Source organism: Ixodes scapularis, unplaced genomic scaffold, assembly GCF_016920785.2.
Source record: "Ixodes scapularis isolate PalLabHiFi unplaced genomic scaffold, ASM1692078v2 PGA_scaffold2__306_contigs__length_199485367, whole genome shotgun sequence".
NCBI classification, from domain to species: domain Eukaryota; kingdom Metazoa; phylum Arthropoda; class Arachnida; order Ixodida; family Ixodidae; genus Ixodes; species Ixodes scapularis.
Genome location: NW_024609857.1, coordinates 144,174,899 through 144,196,709, shown reverse-complemented (window position 1 = coordinate 144,196,709; position 21,811 = coordinate 144,174,899). Strand labels below are relative to the sequence as shown.

Genomic DNA, 21,811 nt, shown 5'->3' with positions numbered 1-21,811 from the left:
GCGTGTATCTTTGTTTTTATTCTAAGCTTCCCTCCACCTGTAATTTGCTATTGATGTGATTCAGTAAATTCACTTTTTATATTTAAGATTTTTTTTGGCTCTGTGGTATTGTGATATATTGATTGCTTAGATTTGTGTTTGTTTTTCCTTTGTGTTGCGTTTTTATTACGCCATTTTGTTGTGAAGGTGGTTGGGCCTTATCGGGTGAAATCCGTTTGCCTCTTTTGAGGAGCTTAAATGCAATTATTATTGGTTAGTGGACATGGTAAACATCTTTTCCGGGATTGAAAAAGTATCTAGACGTCAACGGACAATTCACAAAGAAAAATGTCCAATGCCAAAGAGGGAAACATTAGCATGCACAATATGAATAAAAAAGGTATATTACTTGAACAGGAAGAGTTATTCTCTGAATACTAGTTTTTATTTGTATGTTTAATTGCTCCTTTTTGTACCATGTTCATTATTCTCAGAATTCTAGTTTTCATTTCATAACCTATATTTATTTGCTCCTTTTTATGCAATGTGCATTCTTTGAATACTAGTTTTCAATGAAATATTTATTATCATTTTTATACTAGTATTTCCTATACATGACTTGCACATGATGTCGTCACACTATAGGCTAGTGGTTGTTCCTCTTTGTTTAGAGGATGGAGAAATTCAGTGGTCGGAAATGCTGCTTTTGGAGGTGTTCGCTCGGCAGCAAGGTCGCCGTCACACTAGCCGGTGCGACGTCAATGCAAGCCATCTGTACAAATTTTCCTCGCAGTTTTCACAAAAGGAGTAGGTGTTAGTGCCCCTTCCTGGGAAAAGATGCTTAGGTACGAACACAAAACCCAACTCTACAGCAAACCATTCCCTACTCTACTGCTCTTCCTCTCCGTCGTTTCTCACACACGGCAAGGCTCTCCCTCGCTCCCTCTCCTTCCCCCGTGCAGGCAGCCACTATTTAGAAAAACATGTGATCGCAGGGAAAATGCTCTCCTTTACCTTCCACTCCCCCAGCCCCACCGGCAGCCGCTGCTGCGAAATACCCACGAGGTCCCTCCGTGTCCATCTCCAACATATGCGACATCTAACACAAACGTTCCACCAAACCACAGATCTCATCATCCGTCTCCTACATCAACCCCCTTGAAAGCAAAGAACCCATTACAATCATTGTGCCAAAGGCAAATAAACCTCTTTCAGCTTACATTTCCACAATGCAGCAGCTACCGCTGTCGATCGCAACACATTTTGTGCATTTGTTCACATTTTTTTTAGCATAACCAATTATTTAGTAGATTCTTGTGGATACAGCGCAGTCCACTTATATCGATAATGAGAAAACCAGAAAATGCAATCGTTATAACCGATTATCATTGTATTTTTAGTCTAGAAACTATAAACTGATTGTTATAAGCGGTAGGGTATATCGTTAAATGTGGTATTGTTATAAATGGATTGCATTGTATAGTATTCTGTAGAGAAATCAATTTTCGGGCATTAAAGATACAGACCTACGGTCTGTTGAGGTCATGAGTAGCGGGACAAGCTCCTCCCGAAAAGCCCTCCGCCCTTTTTACTTTAGCGGAGCAAATGCTGGAAAGAAGGAAACCAGCAGTCGTGGAGAGTACTGTGGAAGGAAATTCTCTGATCTTGCAACAGACTAGTTGGAGGTTACAGATATGCAATCCCAGCTAAGTGTGTGTGCCGTCTCAACGTCACTCTTTTTTCTTTTCTGTATGCAGACTTAAATGGGACGCTGCCGTCCTGGGTGGAAGCGACCTTTCCGTGTGGACACTGCGACAGCCTCTTCTCCTCCCAGGAGTATGCGGAGAACCACCGGAGGACAATGCACCGCAGCGCAGAGGGCCCCCACCAGTGTTGCTACTGCCCCTACTCCAGCGTCAAGCGAGCGGACGTGGTGAAGCACGAGCGGACCCACACGGGAGAAGCGCCCTTTGCCTGCGGCGTCTGCGGCAAGGCCTTTACGGAGCGGAGCCACCTGAGCAGGCACCGGAGCGTCCACACGGGGGAGCGACCGCACGAGTGCGCCACTTGCGGCCAGAAATTCGCCCAGTCGGCGGCCCTGAGGAGGCACGAGAGGACGCACACCGGGGAGCGTCCCCACGTGTGCGCGGCGTGCGGCAAGAGGTTTGCCCAGCAGGGCGACCTGGTCCGCCACACGCGCATCCACTCCGGCAACAAGGCGTACTCGTGCCACATGTGCGAGTACCGGTCCGGCGACTCGGGTCACGTCAGAAAGCACCTGCTGGCGGTGCATCTGAAGGAGTACCCCCACGCGTGCCGGTTCTGTGGGAAAGGGTTCCTGGGGCCGTCCAACCTGAGGAGGCACGTAAGGAAGAAGCACACCTGGGAAGACGAGGAGGACTAGCGACTGCGGCGAACCCACGGCACCCGTACCCGACCTTGTGATGGCAGAAGTGGACCTCGTAGAAAAGAGTTCAGTCTTGCTTCTACTATTGCTTTGTTTGTAATGACTGCGAGTTCAGCGTGCTTGCGCAGCGAGCGAGTTTGCTTTTTGTGTGGAGGATGCGGCGATGTTGGAGTGCCAATTCTTGATCAAAAGGATGGTGGGCATAGACAGACAGCTAGCTAAGGCTAGCTGCCTGTCTATGCCCAGAGTCTCCTTTAAATCAAACAAAGCAAGGTCGTTGTCTGCTCGTTGCGCAAAGGGAGCGGAGGCGTCGAAAGAAGGCATTCGGACGCCAAAAGCTGGCGTAGCCCCATACTTCTAGCAATGGCTGCGTTACCTTCTTTAGGACTTTCGGCAGTGCACCTGTGAACTTCCCCCTTGTCCCGCGGGAAAATACACGTTTTGTAACGATAGCCTAGCGTGTGGTTGCTCCGACTCCCTGGAAGGGGGAAGGGAATAAGTGGGACTTGAGTAAACTTCGGCACTTCCCTCGTAGTCGCTGAGTTTCACCAAACCAAAATGAATTCTACGAGATCAATGGTAGTGGTGATAGACCTTTTCCGAAAGACTGCACTACATTGGCAGCTGTGGAATACTTGCACAACGGCAGACTAAAACTGCAACATCACAGCACACTTTATGTGTTTGGTTGGATTAGAAGGCTAAAACACCCACAGAAATAAGTGGTGAGCGCAGTGATGTTACACTTACGACGCTGTTTGTTTGGCTCGTCGGTTCATAGCGTTAGCCATGCTCAGACTTTGGCTCTCATGAAATGACTTGCACGTTCCACAATGTCAGTACTGCTATTGTGCAGTGGTTCCGACCGTCTAACAATTGGCTAAAATAAAACTTTCGAAAGGGGAAACTTTCAAACTTTCGTAAGTACTCCATATATGGTTCATTTTAGTTAAGTTTTACGTCTTCTTGATTTCTGAAATTAGACGGCTTGGGAAAACCAGAATTTGCAAGAAAGCCCGGGCTTTTCAGTGAAGTTTCGGTTTTCACACAACTGACAATTTATGATCTATCTAGTATCTATGTATAACAATTTGCTGGATCGTGCATCCCCGCTCAGTCGCTGCACCTCATGTGTGGCCATCGGACGGCCATCTTGGGATACGGAAAATTACCTTTTGGAGCATTGCGGAGGCTGGGCGGCAGCGTGCTGGAGACACGTTTTCTGCTCGTTCGTGGTCATTCGCCAAAAAAGTTTGATAAAACCCCGTGTAAATGGTAAGAATTTCCTTTGAGAACATGTGGAAATTTTTACAAAATTGCAGCACTGCAGGAGAAAGGTGCCACTCGTCAAATGCAAGTCTTGCCAGTCTCGCGACATGATCAAAGCTTTCTTGGCTTGCCGAAGTGCTGTGTCTCTGCCTTCGCACGCTTGGATACCGATCAAAAATCGACGCCGTGTGGATTTGTCTTGCGAGTGCAACATGCGTGAAGACTTGTGTGCTCTGGAGCAGCATATTATACTCCTACGACTGTATTTGTAACTTGCGACACTCGCAGTTCAGAAACGAGCTTGATCCAGTGGCAACAGAAGTGGGATAGGGGAGCATGGCAACGGCGACAGATTGTACACGGCCATATGGGCAGCATTTAAAGAATTTTGATCTCGCCGTTTTATACTTTTGCGTTCGAAATTCTACCTTCCTCCACAGCATTGCTCTATTTGTGCTGTCATGTGATCCATTCGAGTACATTTGGAACATAGCCATGGTTAATCGTGCATAATAGCCACCTCCGATTTTTTTCCTTTATTGATAGCAACTCACCTGAACAGCTGGGTGATCCAGAAGACGTCTGGATGACCCAGCATGACACTCCTTCAGAACTTTGCCACAACGTCGACTCTTGATAAGTATCCAAGCGTGTGAAGGCACAGAGACGTAGCACTTCGGCATGCCAAAAAAGCTTCGGTCATGCCGCGAGAACAGTGAGACTTGCGTTCGACGAGTTCTGCCTTTTCCTGCGGTGCTGCGCTTTCATAAAAATTTTCACGTGTTCTCAAAGGAAATTCTCACCATTCACACAAGGCTTTAGAAACGTCTCCGGCGATTGACGATGAACGAGCAGAAAACATGTCTCCAGCACGCTGCCGCCCAGCCCCCGCAACGCTCCAAAGGGTAGATTTTCTGTGTCCCTCCGATCCGACGTCACCCACCAAACAGGACCGCTCACACCGCCTTTAGAAAAAGCATTGTCCCTCTGCTTCCTGTGCAAGCATTATAAAAAAAAAAAAAAAAATACTAATTATTTTTAATAAAAAAAGTTTTAGCACTTTATTTTTTTTTTTTTTCTTTGCTTTTAGTCGTGCGATTTTAGAGGGACATTGACAGGGTATTTATGGTGTCCAAGGTTTTTATTTGTACCACATACTCTATGATTTGTACATGACAAATGAGGGCCCAACTGCTCGGAATACAAATTGCGACCCGAAAACCGCTGATCGAGAACTGGCCGGTTTGAGCAGTTTGAGTCGCGCTCACTCTCTTCTCCGTGGTCACGTGTCCTTTTCTATGGTTTAGACAACTAGCGGACATAAAGTCAAAAGTCATGGGTAAAAGAAGGCACACACTCAATACTAAAAATACACAAGCATATAATACCCATTTTTTTTTATTTTTTTCTTCTTTTTTGTGTGGTCTCTAGAAAACTGCAAACACGTTAGTTCGTTTCACACGCACTGGCACCGTTCGAGTTCTCTCCCAGAATGCATCGCACTCACAGAGTGTTGCACGGAAAACTGGACTCAAACGAACTCGCCAAATGCACCGAGTGCAGAAGACTGACGCTGCCGCCATCTATGTTGTAGAAAAGGTACCGACTTCAAACCGAAACTAGCGCCTTTCTGTTCGGAGTGATGCGTGGGAATGCGAGAATGCAGTCGCTACCAACGTTTATGTACAAACGTTGGTCGCTGCAACCTGTAGTTTATAGTTGCGATGACTTCAAGCAGCTAGGCTGCCGTAGAGATAATTACAGACGGCGTAAATTTCCGCAACCAGCTGTCTACAAAGCAGCTGGTTGCGATCTTTCAATTCTTATAACCGTTTACACTGAAGAAAACTGATGATGCTGTCCGAGCAGAAGCTTGATCCGTTTGAACATGGTATTATTCGTGAACCACTGAAAGGGTACGGCTTAAAACTATCCTGTTGTAATATCCAGCAAAACTGGGACTTTCGATTTGGATCGTCAGGATTAGATATTAGCCTTGCCGAGGGCGTCGAGAATTAGAGTTTTCTCGAACAAAATACGACGGGGTAAGTTAGCTGACGTAGGTAAATGTTAAACATGATGATGTTGCCCAATCCTCGGATAAAAAAGTCTCCATCTTTAGCTTTCTCTGCTGCTCATTGGGCAGTCAGAGGTTTCTGCTGGGGGAGTTTTGTCGAAAAATGTTAAATTTTTCACCCGCACCCGGATGGTGATAGACCTCTCGGGGGCCGCTGTTGCGTTTGTTCTGAGCATTTCTTTACACACTGGTATATTTCAGCGTTTGTGCGGCAACCCAGGCGAAAATTTCTAACTGGGACCAGTTGGCACCTCAACTGGTTTCAACTGGGACTAACTGGTCCCAACTGGGAATCAACTGGGACTAACTGGTCCCAACTGGGAATCAACTGGGACCAATAGGAGTCCAACTGGGGCCAGCTGAGGGGTCAACTGGTTTGAACCATTCCCAGTTGGGAGTCAACTGGTTTGAACCATTCCCAGTTGGGAGTCAACTGGTTTGACTCCCAGTTGGGAATGGAGTGCACTGGAACCAGTTAGGAAGGTAACTGGTTGGAGCGATTCCCAGTCGGACTTCAAATGCCTTTCCCGTTCCCAGTTCACACTGGGCAACAATTTGGACAAGTTGGGGGTGTATTGATTTTTGCTAATGAAGAAAACTAAAAACACTAAAATTTTTAGATTTATACAAATAGGGAATTTTAATTACTGGGGTACATTTATATATTTATAAAAATAATATAAAAATTTTAATGAACTAAATAATTTTTTAATTGGAAAATATAATTAGTGACAAAATGTGTTCACCTAAATGAACATTTAGTGCATTATTAAAATATATTAAAACATTTATTTAAATACCTACAGTATTTTTTTTTTCTTTTAATAAATAAATTTATCTTTTGACTAATCAGAGCTAGCCGGCCGCCGTGGCACGCGGGTGCGGATTAGTGGTACGCGCTGTCGACAGATGGCGCTGCCTATGCTGACGCCGGAGTCGGACGGACGCGGTAGAGAAGGGTCGCCATCGCCCAAGTTGGCGTCGTTATGAAAATGTCAAAACTACAGCTGCGCTTCTTTGGACCTAACTGTACACACACCACGGTGGCGGCGGTGAACTTCGAGGATGGAAAGATGCAGTTCAGCGATCGGAGGGCACCCAGGAAAGACCGGACGCACATAGACCGGACGGAAGAGAACACGCCGCGGAGAGCACAATGGCGAAAATGGCGGGACGTCTACCTCGAAAATGTTCGACTATTGTGACAGAGATTGCAGGGTGGGAGCGCTACCGCATCTTATCAGGACTTCACCTGCGCAACGCGGGATCACGGGTGAGCACCTTTCTCCACGCGATGGGAAGAGAAGCTGAGGACGTCTTCACTAACAGACGCCAGCGGCCGATCTTCCTTCATCTCATGAATACCACCTCTGAAAAAGCGATTCAACCGTCGCAAGCAAGTGGCTAAACCCGGAGCGTGTACGTCACCGAACCTATTTAGTTTCATTCTCCAAGTTTTTGACAATAAAGTATTGTCAACCTTCCATTTTGTGCCGTGTTTCATTGTTGCTGGAGTTGGTACCAACTCCAACTGGGACCACTTGTAATAGCCGATTCACACGACGGACCAAATCGCGATTTTCGTCCGCGGACCGTGTACCACGTGACCGGCACGTCACCGATTCCTGCGATCCGCGCCTCCTCCGCGGAGGCGCGGACTGATAAAGTCGAGCGCCTTTTTCACTCGCGGACGTTTGGCGGCAGACTGACTTGGAAAGCATTTAGTCTGGCAACGGTAGATGGTTTTCTTGGTATTTTGCTTCTGTGCGTTCAAAACAAAAATGGCGCGTCGTTGCGTTTTGTGCGTTTGTTGGTTCATTTTGTCGTACGATTCTTGGTTCCACGCGTGAAAGAAACTCCAGAAACTTTGTCCGGCTGACGCGACGCAGGTTCCGGTGCTCCTCCGGGTCCGTGTCAAGAAGCTCCCGTCAAGCACGCCGCGATAATTCTTGCACGTCCAATCAGGATTTCACCGAGCAAGCCCTCTCTTGTGGATGTGGTGTGCTTGAGTGTTGTGCACGAGCGCGGAGTGTGTGAAGGCATCTCCAAACGCCCCTCCGCGAGCCCAGAAGTTCGTCGCGTCTACGCCAATGCTTTCTCGGGCAGGATCATGCCTGTGTCACTGTCATGCTTTGGGTTAGTAAAGTTAGTGGCGCTTCGCGCGAAGCCTGACCCGGTGTTTTGTTCTCGATCTGTACGTAGCAGCGGCGTACGATTCTTTATCGCGGTAGCAACCGTCGATTTCTCTCTTGGACAACGGTGCTACTGTGCGATGTGGGAGTTTCGCGGCACTGTGGGGTGCGAACAGGTTCGGTCCGTCCTCACTGGCGTCTGCTCGTCGTCTCCCTCGTGTGGATGCGCTTGGGAGACGGACGAACCGCGGATATGTCGTCACGTGATCAATCCGTCCGCGGATCAGTCCGTCGTGTGAATCGGCTATAACTGGGACCAATTCCAGCTGGGACCAACTCCAACTGGGACCAGTTGCAACTGGGAATTGTTCCATAAACCAGTTGCAACTGGGACCAACTGGTCCCAGTTGGACGACTCCAACTGGGACCAGTTGCAACTGGGAATTGTTCCATAAACCAGTTGCAACTGGGACCAACTGGTCCCAGTTGAAAATTTTCGCCTGGGAACAGAGCGATTTAAAACCTGCAAATAAATCACGGGTTGTCAATTGCTTCCTTCGGGAAATAGCAGACGCTCACAATTCAAGCTTGCGTTTGATTTCATGGCCCGCGGGACGCGATATCTATGAGAAAATCTACTTTTTTTCCCGTTCGGTTCCGCGACACATCGTAGCAAACGAACCCTCGTCGTCTGCTCTAGCTCCTCGCCGGCTCGACCGGAGCGAGGCATGACGGGATTGCATTTTGGCGCACTCCCGATTTTCTCGGTGCAGCGAGTGCATGCACGCGTGGGGTGTCAGCGCTGAAACGAACTCGGAGAGTGCAACCACTCGTGGAGTGCCGGCCGAAACGAACCCGTTCCACGCTGCGAGTGGGCACGCGTGGGCACCGTGAAACGAACCCGCTATAAGTGAAAGAAAAAAAAAAAAAAGTTGTACAGCCACGTGATTTTTGGTAACGTTCTCGAGTTTCGGTTTCGAACAGTTGCGTATTTACTATTTTGGCTTTACTAAATACACATGACCTTGTAGCAAATATTGATTGGGTAGTCTTCGAACACCATACTAAATCGCTTAACAAAAAAATTAAAAAACAAACAAAATTGGGGGCGTGTCACTTTTTTTTTTATCCAAAGCTTAAATCAGTCAAGTCAGCCACTCAGTCAACTCAGTCGCCATCGACGCCAAGCAATGTCAGCCTACACACATGAATGACGACGCACGACGGGACGGGACCAGGTAATCGTCATTTTCGCTCTAAATTCCGAATCTGTGAGACCTTAAACAGAACCATGCAGCGTTACAAGCTGCAGCTGTCGCATCTTACGAAACGGAAACTTGAAATCGAAGCTGACATCGCTTCGCAGAAGGCCATCCTGGACGCAAACGGCGTCGGCATGAACGAACCGCTGATCGACAACGAAGGCTTTCCACGCTCGGACATAGACGTCTATAAAGTGCGACACGCCCGACACCGAATCATCTGCCTGCTCAACGATCACAAAACCCTGATGAAGGACATCGAACAGGCTCTTCACGCGTTCCACGCCAACCTGCCCCGGAACGGAAACAGTCCTTCGTCGCCGGCTCACGAGGGACCCCCGAATGATGCAGCAGTTGACGTCGTCATGCCCACAAGGACATTTGCCGTCGTCAAAGACGTGGAGATTGGCTCTCCTGCTGACATCGCCGGGCTCCGAACGGGGGACGGACTCGTGAAGTTCGGCTCCGTCAACGCCGATAACTTCCAGGGTGTCGACGAAATAGCAACGGTGGTCCGGCACAGCGTGGGCAAACCAATCAACGTCGTTGCGGTCCGCGGTGCTTCCAGCGTCCCCGTGTTTCTAACCCCGACGCAGTGGGCCGGAAAAGGACTCCTGGGTTGCTCCATTCACCCAGCCTGACCGATTGTCGCCCTCTGCCTGCCTGGATTTTGTTAAATTCATAATAAAGTGCTCGTAGGGATTGTTAATGTGCGTGAGCGCCAACGGCACGGGGGGCTTTCAGTTGTCCCGCCTTCTGCCCGAGCTTTCTACCTCCGACAGGGAGTTTTGCAATAGGGGGCCCCTATGCTCTGGGCCATCCAAACAGCTTGGGGGACCCAAAGCATAAGCACCCCCTATTCTAAAACTCTCCCTCTCTTTGACATCTTGCGAGTCTCTGGCATGCACGCGGAGCCAAGCCATAACAAAAGGCAACGAGTGTTCGAAGCTGGGCATCTGAAAGAGACGCCTCATAGTTCTTATCTTGTCGGTGTGATGGCCAAGCGCCAGACTCGCAAGCTTGGGGTTCTGGGTTTGAATCCACTTGGACTGTTCTATGCACTCTTCTCAAATTATCCACTTATCACTCTCCTGCGGATTCGTTTTGTGTAACAGCAGAATTTTCTTGGGGGTTGGGGAGAAAAGAAATGCACATTTAAAAAACCATACAGTCGGAGGGAAGGCAAGGCTTCTCATTAGATTTGTGCTGCAAAGGCTATAAATGACAGTTGGCTCTTCTCTGCTGGAAAAAGATGGGGCAAGCTTTGAAATTCGGAAACGGGCAACCCTAGACGAGCTTGAATAGTCAATACGGTTGAAATACAAATGGAATCGCAGAGAATTACACAGTGATGCGTGACAACACAGATACCAGACTGGTGCTACTAGCGAGATCGTCTCGCAAATCCAAGTAGTCTTGTCTTTTTAACAAGGACCCCACTAACATGGATGCCCTGCTTTATGGACACCATTTTCGGGGACAAAGTAGGTAAATATGTGCATTTTTGTCTCATTATTACGGACAACTTGCATTATGGACAATGTTTTTGGGGGATTTGAAAGTTTAAAAAGTGCAACAAAACGAGGACAATAAAGACGCAGACGACAGGACAAGCGCTATTGTGTGTCTTTATTGTCCTTGTTTTGTTGTGCTTTTTAACCTTTTAAATCAGTATGAACCAACTCGCCCAAACACAAATTTAATTCAACGTTTTTGGGGGAACGGATGTCTCCGTAACCAGACATCACTGTGCTGCATTTCACTGACACTATAACTTGCTCTCCCAAAAAGCTGCTGAAGGTTTAGTAGCTGGAAACTGGTAACCTTAGATAGAATTCAAGATGTCACTAATCCACAATAATGCAACTAATAGGAGCTGTAACTCTCCAGGAATGTTTAATGTTTTGTTATTGCACTGTCCTGTGCACATATAGTATCTGCTTAGCAAACAATAATACAACAATCTCGTTATAACGAAGTTAATGGGATGGCAAAACAATTTGATAAAAGTGGCAATTCTATAAAAGAGAGCCAAAATGCAGCAAAAGGAGCCTTAAATGTGGACGGGAACACTTTAAAACACTGACCGTATGCTTAATCAGACAAACCTTGGTTATGGACAACTTGCGACAACTTTACCGAATAAAAAAATAATGAAGTGGAGTTTGTCGATAATTTCATTTGGACATCGGTTCTCCTTCAGCTGCTCCAGGCATTGCAAAGACACAGTCACTGCCACTGCACTCCACTTCATTTCAGAGCAGCCGTAGGATGTTTTGAGTCTCCGCAGTCGTCGGCGTTTCCCAAGGTGCCTCTCCGACATCCCTTTGCGTTTACCTTGGTCACACGCAATGTCTACGATCGCAGCATCCGTGGCAGAAACATTCGGAATGTCCACACCAACAAATGCAAATGAATCAAACTTATCTACAATGGCTTCACCAACATGTTTGCACATACTCCCGTAGAGATCGTTGCAGCTTCAGGAATCAAGCGCCGGCTTGGCAAGCATGCTCGTGGGAGAAAATCCGACTTGCGCAAAGCAATTGGCTATCTTACACCTTTGGGTCGCGGGTGCGCTCTCTTGCATGAGAAACTCTTCTCGAACCATCCACTAAGCCTCGCTTGTTCTTTAAAATTGTGGTCAGTGTCGAACAGCCGATGCCAAAATGTAGAATTCTTTGGTGATTTTGGACTTGCGCCGGCCACTTTTCTGAACCTTGCAGATCTCAGCGACTTTCGGTGAAGACTCCCACACTGCCATACAACGCACGTGTACACCGCAGGCGTGCCTGCGAGGCACGCATGTCAGGGTTTCTCGAAGAGAACATCCCCTCCGGGCTCCTTTGACCCGATTCCGACAGGAGTCTGGCAGCGTTGGCCGCGGGCGTAGCAAGTAGCATCGGAACATGCTGCTCCCACTGCTCCTTGACCTTGTCAGCGCATTGGCATTAGAAGTGGCGCTCTGCGCGATCTGCCCTTCGTCACCCGTTTGCTTCGTTTTCTTGTTTGCCGTTTGTCTCGGTGGAGAAGGGGGAGGGAAAGCAAGGGTCTCCGTGCACTAACGTGTATGCTTCCATGCTTTCGGCACCTCTGCCTCCATAACAACTGTGGTCGACCACCGATACCCTTCAAATAATCCGGTTCAAAATATGTGCATTTTGATTAGGACCCCGCTTAACTTCGATAAAAGCGATAATTCGGAAAAATCGACTTTGTTATAGCGAAGGATTACTGTATGTCAGGGAGTCCCCAAAGAAAACATTGGGTTAAAAGTTGTTTGAGGAGCGAAAGTGCCATACTGTACTCATTTTCTTCGTGTATGGAAATTTTTTTCTAGTAATAGTTCCAGCACACCCTTGAGGAAAACAGTTTTGTTAGAGTACAACTATGGCATACCTAGTCAATTTACGGGAAAATAAATCAATTTTTTATTTCCAAATTCTTGTCAGTCCTATGTACATTAAATTGCACATTTGTTTTCAATGTCTTACAAATATGAAGAAATTCCACAAGGCAAGGCTCAGTGGCAATCGTAATGTACAGCTTGTGCTGCCATTTGAAGAGTTTTGTGGTGTATACTTGGCTTGGAGGCGCCATCTTTACCCTTAAAGATTGCGATGCAGGGTGTCTAGCAAATTATTATCTTGAAATTCCCCAACTTTTCCAGATTTTCCCTGACAAGTTCAGGTCAAATTCCCTGACCACTGTAGAAGCGGTTAAGTATGTAAGACCTTTACAACACAAGGCATTGAGCATTGAGCACTGGAGGATCATTTTGCACAGGCTTAGTCTAACTTGCATATTCCAAAATATTCGGGTTCGTCCACCACGGAGAAACGAGCACTTTCTTGCCGCCGACATCTTCAGTGAAGAGGTCACTTCCGGAAACACGATGAAAACGTGACGCTCGACCACACACGTCAATGACCGAATTCAGCATGGATGCACACTTTCAGGTTTGAATTAAATTACGGTCCGAGACTTTCAGGTTTAGATTAAATTAAGGTCTGCGACTTTCCCATTTGTTCCTAAATCTAGTAGCTGTAACTGAATCTAGCCTAGTGTCGCGCCCTCAATCCAATTCAATTCAATCGAAGGCTTGAACTGGATTTGTCGGCTCTTCCATTCGCATCGGGTAGCATACTCTACATCGAGTGAGCAGAGCCCGCGCTCCGCTCTAAGCAGATTTTATTGCCCATTTTTCTGCCCCCAAGTCGTCGAGCCTTTGCTCAGGGAGCTCTATGGCGTTTCCGGCTCACTTCCCCTGACAGGGCTCATTTTTTGACATTATCCTTGACAATTCCCCGATTTTTCCAGGTAATTAAAATTTTCCCGACAATTCCAGGTTTTCCCGGTCGCTAGACACCCTGGCGATGGCACCAAGCTCCAACATTTTACTTGTTTGATTGTCTTTTTTTGTTGAGTTGCTGATAATTGTGACATCAAACTAATTCATAAGAAGTTGGAAGATTAGAAGAGAATAAGATACTTTCTGGGTGCCCATAATATTCTTTTTAACAAACTGTTCATAATGTGCAATTAAATGTGCCTATCATCTCGTAAACATGCATCATGCTTACAGTTGCATTTTTTTTTTTCTTGCCAATTTGGAGTACCTCTCAACCACAATTGTATTTTTTTTTAAAGCTAGCTGTGCGCAAAATTTATGCTGGGCCTAAAGAGGATCTCAGATGCTTGTACCAGCATCAGAAAGAAGAGTACCTTTGCTCTACTCTGAAATAAATGTTAAGTTACACTTGTGGGCTTTTGTTCTACAAATTAGGTTCTGCTGTACTTTAGAAAGTGCTGAAAGACAAATTACCAGTCAGTGTTGCTGATAGGGCTAGGCAGAGCCGTATATAGAGAAAGTTTGGTCAATGGAAGGAGTGGGCAGAGCCAGGGCGTGGACGAGACGCAGATAGAAGGCGCGACATGCTCTCTTGGCCAACCAGACGCCGAAAATAATCTAGTAATAGCGAGAAACAATCTTAACAAGTGCTTAAGAGTTAAAGTGGAGTAACTCTTCATAGTTGAAAATATAGTGAGCATGATGTTTCAATTATGATTATGCAAGAAGATGCAAGAATCGGACGTGCCGCTTGAACTCTCTTTTGCTCGGCCGGAGTCTGACCACTTGGACTGCATTTTCCCGGCCCTCAGCGCCTGGTGTACGGATCATGTCAATCATTCTCCTAGAATTTGATTTTGTACGACCATGATCGAGAAATCACGTGCACCATGTTTTCAGTCACCGAGAGTTACTCCGACACACTTGTTTCTCACGACCACCGCCGGGGGACTATTCGCGGCTACTGGCTGGCCACATTTGAATCTGTGAAGATGCCCTGGAACATGCCGAGCCTGCTCTCGGCCAATGGTACCTCCTCAATTGCCTCCTATATTTCCCAATAAATGGCCAAACCCTTTCATTATATGGCTCTGGGGCTAGGTGGAGACTGAATAAAAAATAAAATGCACAAAGTGGGACAAACACAATTGCACTGTATAGATGGACATCGTTTATTTGCACAAAGAAATCAGCATAAAGTGTTGATCATCATCAGACAACATGTCCAATTCGATAAACGAGACATTCCCTAAAAGCCAAGTGGCAACAGAGACAGTATCAACATTTGGTAAGATAATTAAAGCATGCCACTCCTGGAACTCAATCCTGTTTGGCTGGTGGCACATGGAAAGTATCACGGCCTAATGTTCTTCCACGCCAAACCATTTTCCTGGAGAAAAAAAAAAAGTAATACACTGTTATCTGGAGGTCTTCTACATACTGTAAAATACCGGGCAAGCACCCACTCAATTTGGAGATGAACGCGAAAAGAAGGGAGATGGGCACTTGTCCGTTAATTTCACATATAAATGTACTGTGCCTATTTTTTCAGATCTCACAAATTTGGGAATGGGTGAATGCGTGGTATTCAACGGTACAACTTTGCGAGTGCCATTCAGACGTAAAAACCAATTCCCATAGATAAGCCCATGAATGGAGTACAATGAAACTCTCAGAGGTACTTTTTAGGGGCGAAGCTCCTTAGGGTCTAGCCTTGTCCATCCATCCGGCGTCCGTGCTCACATCGATAGCACTGCCTCTGGGATCGGCCCACTTTTTAAAAAAAAAATGTACGCCCGCACGGGGGTTGAAACTCGGGACCGCTTGCTTACGAGGCAGACGTCCTAACCACTACGCTACACTCCAACGTTGCATGTAGCCGCTCAAAGTCTATACAGGAGAGGGCGCTGCGGTCAAATGCGTATATAATCGCGTTAAACTTTGCACGCATTGGCTCAACGTTTATAGACAAGAGGGCGCTGCGGTCAAATGCTCAACTGCGTATATACCGTAATATCCCGAGTCATCGCCCACCCCCCAACCGCCTGAAATTCGTTAAAAAAGTGGGGTGGGCCATGTCTCGGTGGGTGAGCACAAACGCTTAAAAAAAACGGAAAAAACCGCCTATTTTTCTCTGCGTATCTAGCGCTGATGCACAAGAGATACATCAAACTCAAAACTCGATTTAGTTTCATTGTTTTATAGAAAAGAAATGCTCACGAAAGAATATTTTACTATAGCCAAGTCCGTTGCTTGCATACGCGCTAGAAACACCCCCGATCTGCATATAGCACGAACGTTTGTTCCGCGAAAGAATGTCACCATTATGTTCTCCTAGTTAGTAAAAAAAAAAAGAAAGAAAAGTCTACAAGAAAACAGAGAAACCGACCAGGCACAACGAGCGAGGGAGCGAGCGAACCAAAGAAGCGACCAAGAGCAATGCCGGGAAAGCGGGAAAGCCGGCCGTCGCGTTGGCAAATACTTTGGCGTCGGGCCAAGTCGGGCGCCTTGTCAATTGCAAGCTCTTGCGCAACTTTCTTGTTTGGTGGGTACATACGTGCGTCCGTGCACGGCGGGCTATCAATGCACGGTTGGGACGCTCTGCAAACGTCTGTGTAGGACGTTCCAGCAAAGCTCTATTTACGCTTTGGCTTTGCCTAAAATATTGCACAACAGCGGTCGCGACGGGCGGGAAGAAGGAGCGGGTTCGCGGTGACCTTACTTCGGCAAAGACAGACTTTGACCTAACACTCCGCGGTTACCTTAACAAACTCTTATTTTGTTATCTCCATCGTTTTCTTTTCGCACGGATACACGACCACTTTGGGGTCGCTCACGGAGGAAATGCGTAAACAAAAAGAAGTGTCTTTCCCTCCTTCGTTTTACTTTGTCACGGACGTCCTCCAACTGTAAGGTCCGCGGCCGCGTCATTCGGGTAGGATGAGTGTTCGCGGATCCCAGAGTCCGCGCTGGGGTATTTGAAGGGGTGGGCGATGACTCGGTGTTTTTTCGGAAATCGATATTGGCCCAAAAAATGGGGTGGGCGATGGCTCGGGGATGGGCGATGACTCGGGATATTACGGTAATCGCAATCCATACCACACATTCTCTTTCTGACATGGACCGTTGACTTAAGCGGTGGAGATGCGTTCCCACAGCTTCTAGCGGATCCAAGCTGATCCACTAGAAGAACCGCTGGCTCTGCATTTCACCGACCATAAAGCAGTAATAATGAAGTCGAAACGCAACCCGCAACTCAGCACTACCTATGAGCAATAAGAAAAAATAAGCACCATCAGCATAAACAATAAAATCAGTATCATCAGCACCACAAGAGCTTTGCCCCAATTAACATCATCCACCACGTGGAGATGCGGCCTCTTTTTGGTGTTGCATTTATCACTCGAATTTCACAAATAGTGAAATTTGCGTAAAAAAAATTATAAAGAAGTTGCCCCGTGGTCGTATTAGAGTGGCAAAGGCGGTGGTAATTCAGAATGTGATGCATTAGTGCAGAGAAACTGTGTAGAGATGTGGAAACCGGACGGCTCGAGGTGCTTATTTATGGGTGCCATCTTCTGCGGTTGCCGTGCAAGTTTGACTTTCTAGGAGCCCGTCGGAATGTGAGGCGCAGTAGATGGAGTGTGCAGGAAAATAGAACAATTGAAATGCGGCAGTGCCGAGCAGAGCCACGGCAGCAGCCTGCATCAAGAGAACCAAACACTCGCGATAAGTGAGGGTCTGCTTTTTTTTTCTCTTCATTTCTGCTACTCCCTCTTGCGCTCTTTTTTCAAGAAAGCCCAAAGCGCACCCATTTCACGGAGCAGAGCACTGCTGCATGTCTGAACATGCAATGTTTATCTCCCACCGGGAGTAACACGGAGTCGCTCGAGGAAGGGGTTCGTCTAACACTGGTGTCCAATCGGTGAGGAGAGGAGCGCCGCGTCGGCATTCAATTGGCAGTCGACCCGTCAACTTCCGTTGCTGGCACCTAACCAGATATGGTTAGATGCCAGCCACATAACATATTCCGCGTTTTAAATCATTCGAGCCACAAAAATCCCGTTATTTCTATGCTCGGAGAGAAAAACTAAAAAAAAAAAGAAATCTGCTTGATGCCGCTACTCTCGAATAGAACAGCAAGGAACAAGAGCTTGAAAGCTACTTGCATGGCACCATCCGAGTAGCAGCGTAGACCGAACGTTTTGTTTCCGTTTTTCTTCCCATGCGTAGGCATAACACTATTTTTTTTTGTTTTCTTTAAAACTTACACTTATGAAATTTTATCATGATAAATGTACCACCTAAAGACACCTTTGTGACAAGTGTCATCATACTCCGTTCATGGACTTGTTTATAAGATTTTTCTTCCACCCGAATAGCATTCGGAAACAATCGGTACAATACGAATAAAAAAACCTGAAAAACTTGTAGACTACAAGAAAGCAATTTGCTTCCGTCCTGCACTGTTGTGGCAAAGGCAGTGGTAATAACACGGAAGGTGTGGCATGTTGCTTCGTAGCAACGTTGCACAGATGAACTTCGTATGTATTTTGCGACACAATGGCACAAACATCGTCGTGCATACTGTCTCCAAAAGAAAACTCCAGCCCTCGATCAGGAACGGAAAGCAAAGTTAGCATTTCTTGAAGTTGCCCACCCATCCCCACCCTGCTACTTCGCGTCTGCCCATATCCTGCAAAGCATGCACTTTAATCCTTTCCCCCTTGCCTCGTGCAAGCTCTCCAGTCGTCCATATGTGCGCACTCGCTGCTTTGCAATGACATTTCGGACTCTCTTTCCGTGTGTCGTTGGTGCAGTTGGTTCAGCGCAGAATTGACAACTGAACGAGTAGTTTATTTTACTTCTTGCCTACTCCCTTAATCATTGCAGGAGCGCATTACAAGAGTCTGCAGGAGCCACGCAACCATAAACCACATTCAGAATTAAAAAGAAGCCGCTGCCGATTACACGCAACGTCACACTTTTTTCCTGAGCAAGCGCCATCGACCGACAAGGAACTTTTTACTTGGTCTCGAGTTCCCGACCGAAAACTATTTTAGTGGGAACTTTTTAACAGCAGGCCAGCATGTTGTGGACGTGCTTGTTCCAAGTTCTTTTTTTGTTTTCACCGGTGGATATCGGTTTGCGTTAGGCAGCCAAACGACTCAAGATTTGTGAGGGAAGTCATTGACAAGACCAGAAGTTTAGAGTGCAGATGTCTGCGGCTCAAACACGCAACCTAGTAGTATATATGGCTGGCTTGGACATTTGCATCAGACTGTGAGGAGTGCGTTGTTGATCTTTTGTGAGCACACCGGGTAGACTTATGAGACTTCCAACCTGTCTGTAAGTAAACTGAAGGTTTCACGGTATTTGCAAGATCATATCTACGCACTATTTATGAGAAATAGTCACTTATGACACTGTCAGAATGATTTCGAGCCCACAGCAAACAAATTATCTATAAAAAGTAATCAAATACATACACGAAGCGGTAGTCTTCCAGATTCGTAGGAAATTCCAACACGTAACAATGCACTCCATGTTAAGCAGACGTAGGTGCTTGAACCAGCCTTATAACTTTGTTGCAGGACTGAGTTCGTGGGAGACGACCAATCTTCAGTTTGGTTAGTAAAAATAAATCTGGGTGATGCTGGTTTTATGTTCGTCAGCGAAAGATGCTCGTAGCAGAGAGATTGGTTTGTCTCTTCCGTTAACAAGAGAATCGTCTGCTAACGACACCTTAGCTCGCTCTGTGACAGCCAAATACAGCAACCAAAATCACGCCCAACCTCACCCTCAAAGGTCTTGTAAGAAAATCCTCCAGGACCGGCGTCTGGAAAAAGAGCACCTCGTGTAATGCAGGTCTGACAATCGCTGGATCGTAAACACCGCTTCGAAAAAAAACTTGTGAAAGGGGACCTCACCGGTGGAACTGGCTGTTTTTGTGTCGTCCACTGCAAGTGTGTCGTCGGATAAGAAAACCACAAGTAAGCATTCTTGAAATTAAGGATGAGGAAATACAAACTCTGGAGCCTGACAAAAACTCATATAGAAATCTCTCCAATTCTGTGGTTATTACCCAAACACTCCACCAGCATATTTCATTTCGCTTTAACTGAGTGCAGAAGCTACAAGAGTGAGCTCCATTTTTTTTAGCCCTGTGCAAGTGTTGTTGAGGACAACATACTTGGGGCTTTGGCATTGCTCACGCTTAAAGGGTTACTAAGGCGTTTTCCTCATAGTCCCCGATTTGTCTGAAAAGTTATTAAACACAAACATTGCCGAAAAAGTAACCCAAATATTGGGCCAAAATTAATTTTGTTTGCGAAGTTGTTGAATTTACAACTTTGGTCTTTGCCGTGTTTCTCAAGGTGAAAGTCTCTATTAACTACAATGAAAAAGTGACGTCAGGGGAAGGCAGGGGGCAGGGGTTCACTCTTTAGACTGTAGATTTTGTTCCCAACTTCCAGTTTCATGGTGCCAAATAAATGCTACGAAAGCTTGCTTCAGCGACCGCGCAGCAGCAACTGTGCAGCAGCACGAAAGAAATGCTCAGCATAGTCCATATTTAAACAGCCCCTTGACCTGCAAGCCTGCCTTTCCGGCATCACACTGCTGAAAAGCGCGGGTAAATTTGAATGTCAGTTTTGGCATCATTTCCACTTGCCGATTTTACCATAACTCTTTTGAATTTCGCGATACTAAATAGCACACCGGAAAGACTAAATACCGGTGATTCTGAAAATATAGTTAGTTGGGGTAGCTGGAGAAATCGCCGGAGTACCCCTTTAAGGAGAAGCAAACTATAGGCCTTCAAATACTGGCTGAAAAGATGTCGGAAGAAGGGAAAACTGATTTGCAAAGTGAGGGATGACCACAGTGCTGAAATGGTTTAACATGTAGCAATATTGTCATGTATATATTTATTACTCAGTACTCTAGTTAGAAGAGAAAGATGATTGGTTTATAAAGGCACAAGGCGAGTAAATCTTTCAGCACGCTCAGGCCCGCTCACCTGTACACTTTATCTTCTAGTGAGAAACTATGAAGCGTCGAGTTATGGTGCCAGTTACATGGACGGGCTCTGTCCTCGACTTAGATGTCCGCACGCTACTACAGCGAATCGGCTTGAGTCATTTTGGAGCACGCTTTGGAACAGCCAAAAGTTCATTTTGAAGCAGCAAAAAAAACCTTTGGAGCAGAACTGTGAATTCTGTTTGCATTCAGGCTACTGTGAATACTAACTTCGAAAAAAAAGTCAAGCATCGGCTTGTCAAATAAAAATACAGTGCCTTCTTTGCTGCCACAACCTCCTTGCAATGTAAATTTCACAAACACTGAATTAGCGGTTCAGCCCTGCTGAAAAGCACCAGACAAGGAAATGTACCGGGAACTGAATTATTAGAAGCAAGTCAAGAATCAAAATGAGCTTTTGGCACAGCATTGGCACAAATTCATCCCAAATCAGCATGTAAACGGGTGAGCCTATTGGCACAGTTTGGTGCAATAGGCACAGCAATCACATCACTGCAGCTAACAAGCCGGCTGACAAACATACCTCATAAAATTGTATTCTTACACAGTTTTGGGTTTCAGAACCTCTCTATATGAATTTAACAGTTTACAGAAGTGCAAGTTTCAATGTTCTGCGTCAGACATGGATAGAACTCCTAGAGCTATGCGGAGCGCTAGTTTGTCTGTTTCTTGCACAGGGTTTGCGGTGGTGTCAGAACACCAAGCTCTCATCGGCTGATCCAAAAAAAATAGTAGGCAGATTTCAAGGAATCTAGTACTGAGGTCTGCCCACTATCCTTCCAATCAAAGCTAATCAGATCTCGGCGTCGTGTTGACGTCACCGCAACCCCTGCGCAAGAAGCAGACAAATTGCTCTCCGCATAAAGACATAGTGTTCACATTGGTGCCCTAAACATAATGGCACACAAAGAAGCAGCCATCAAAAAGCACATTATCTCATCACCCAGACTAACTGATGGTAGTGCGTGCCGTAGACGACGGTGTTGGAAAGACAGGCGGCGGGCTGATGCAACTTTTTTCAGAGAACTGAATGTGCCTCAATATGTCCAACCCTGTCCTAGAAGCTTTAAGAAACAAAAAACAACTTATAATCAAAGTCATGGTTAGGAACTCAGAGCCATTACAGGGAGCAATTAATCATTCCTGAAGCACATTAGAAAAAAATGAGCTTACCTCAGAGGACACCGTCAGTTCTGGAGTTTGGGCACCAAACTAGATTGAACAATGTGCAAATCACCAAATATTATGGCACAGTTAATGAGGAACTACAACTGCATATACTACATGGGCAAA

At 46.3% G+C, this 21,811-nt stretch overlaps 3 protein-coding genes across 4 annotated transcripts in view; 2 read left to right on the top strand and 1 right to left on the bottom strand.

The window, feature by feature from the left end:
- Positions 1 to 327: 327 nt before the first annotated feature.
- LOC115326957 (zinc finger protein 696) lies at positions 328 to 2,993 on the top strand. The gene is made up of 2 exons (XM_042291575.1): positions 328 to 379; positions 1,737 to 2,993. Exons 1-2 carry the CDS (start codon positions 328 to 330, stop codon positions 2,381 to 2,383), a joined length of 699 nt encoding a protein of 232 aa, XP_042147509.1. The 3' UTR covers positions 2,384 to 2,993.
- A 6,041-nt stretch (positions 2,994 to 9,034) lies between these two features.
- LOC8052426 (26S proteasome non-ATPase regulatory subunit 9) lies at positions 9,035 to 9,835 on the top strand. Its single transcript, XM_002434585.5, has one exon. It carries the CDS (start codon positions 9,075 to 9,077, stop codon positions 9,765 to 9,767), a length of 693 nt encoding a protein of 230 aa, XP_002434630.4. The 5' UTR covers positions 9,035 to 9,074; the 3' UTR covers positions 9,768 to 9,835.
- A 4,786-nt stretch (positions 9,836 to 14,621) lies between these two features.
- Positions 14,622 to 21,811, bottom strand: part of LOC8052427 — a 49,818-nt gene continuing 42,628 nt past the window's right edge. For both annotated transcript variants that reach the window (XM_040217650.2, XM_029987884.4), the window contains 4 exons: positions 21,692 to 21,730; positions 19,408 to 19,437; positions 19,278 to 19,316; positions 14,622 to 14,867 (listed from right to left, as the gene is read on the bottom strand). In XM_040217650.2, coding sequence (XP_040073584.2) covers positions 14,832 to 14,867; positions 19,278 to 19,316; positions 19,408 to 19,437; positions 21,692 to 21,730 — 144 coding nt within the window. In that variant the 3' untranslated portion in view covers positions 14,622 to 14,831. The remainder of the gene's footprint in view (positions 14,868 to 19,277; positions 19,317 to 19,407; positions 19,438 to 21,691; positions 21,731 to 21,811) is intronic.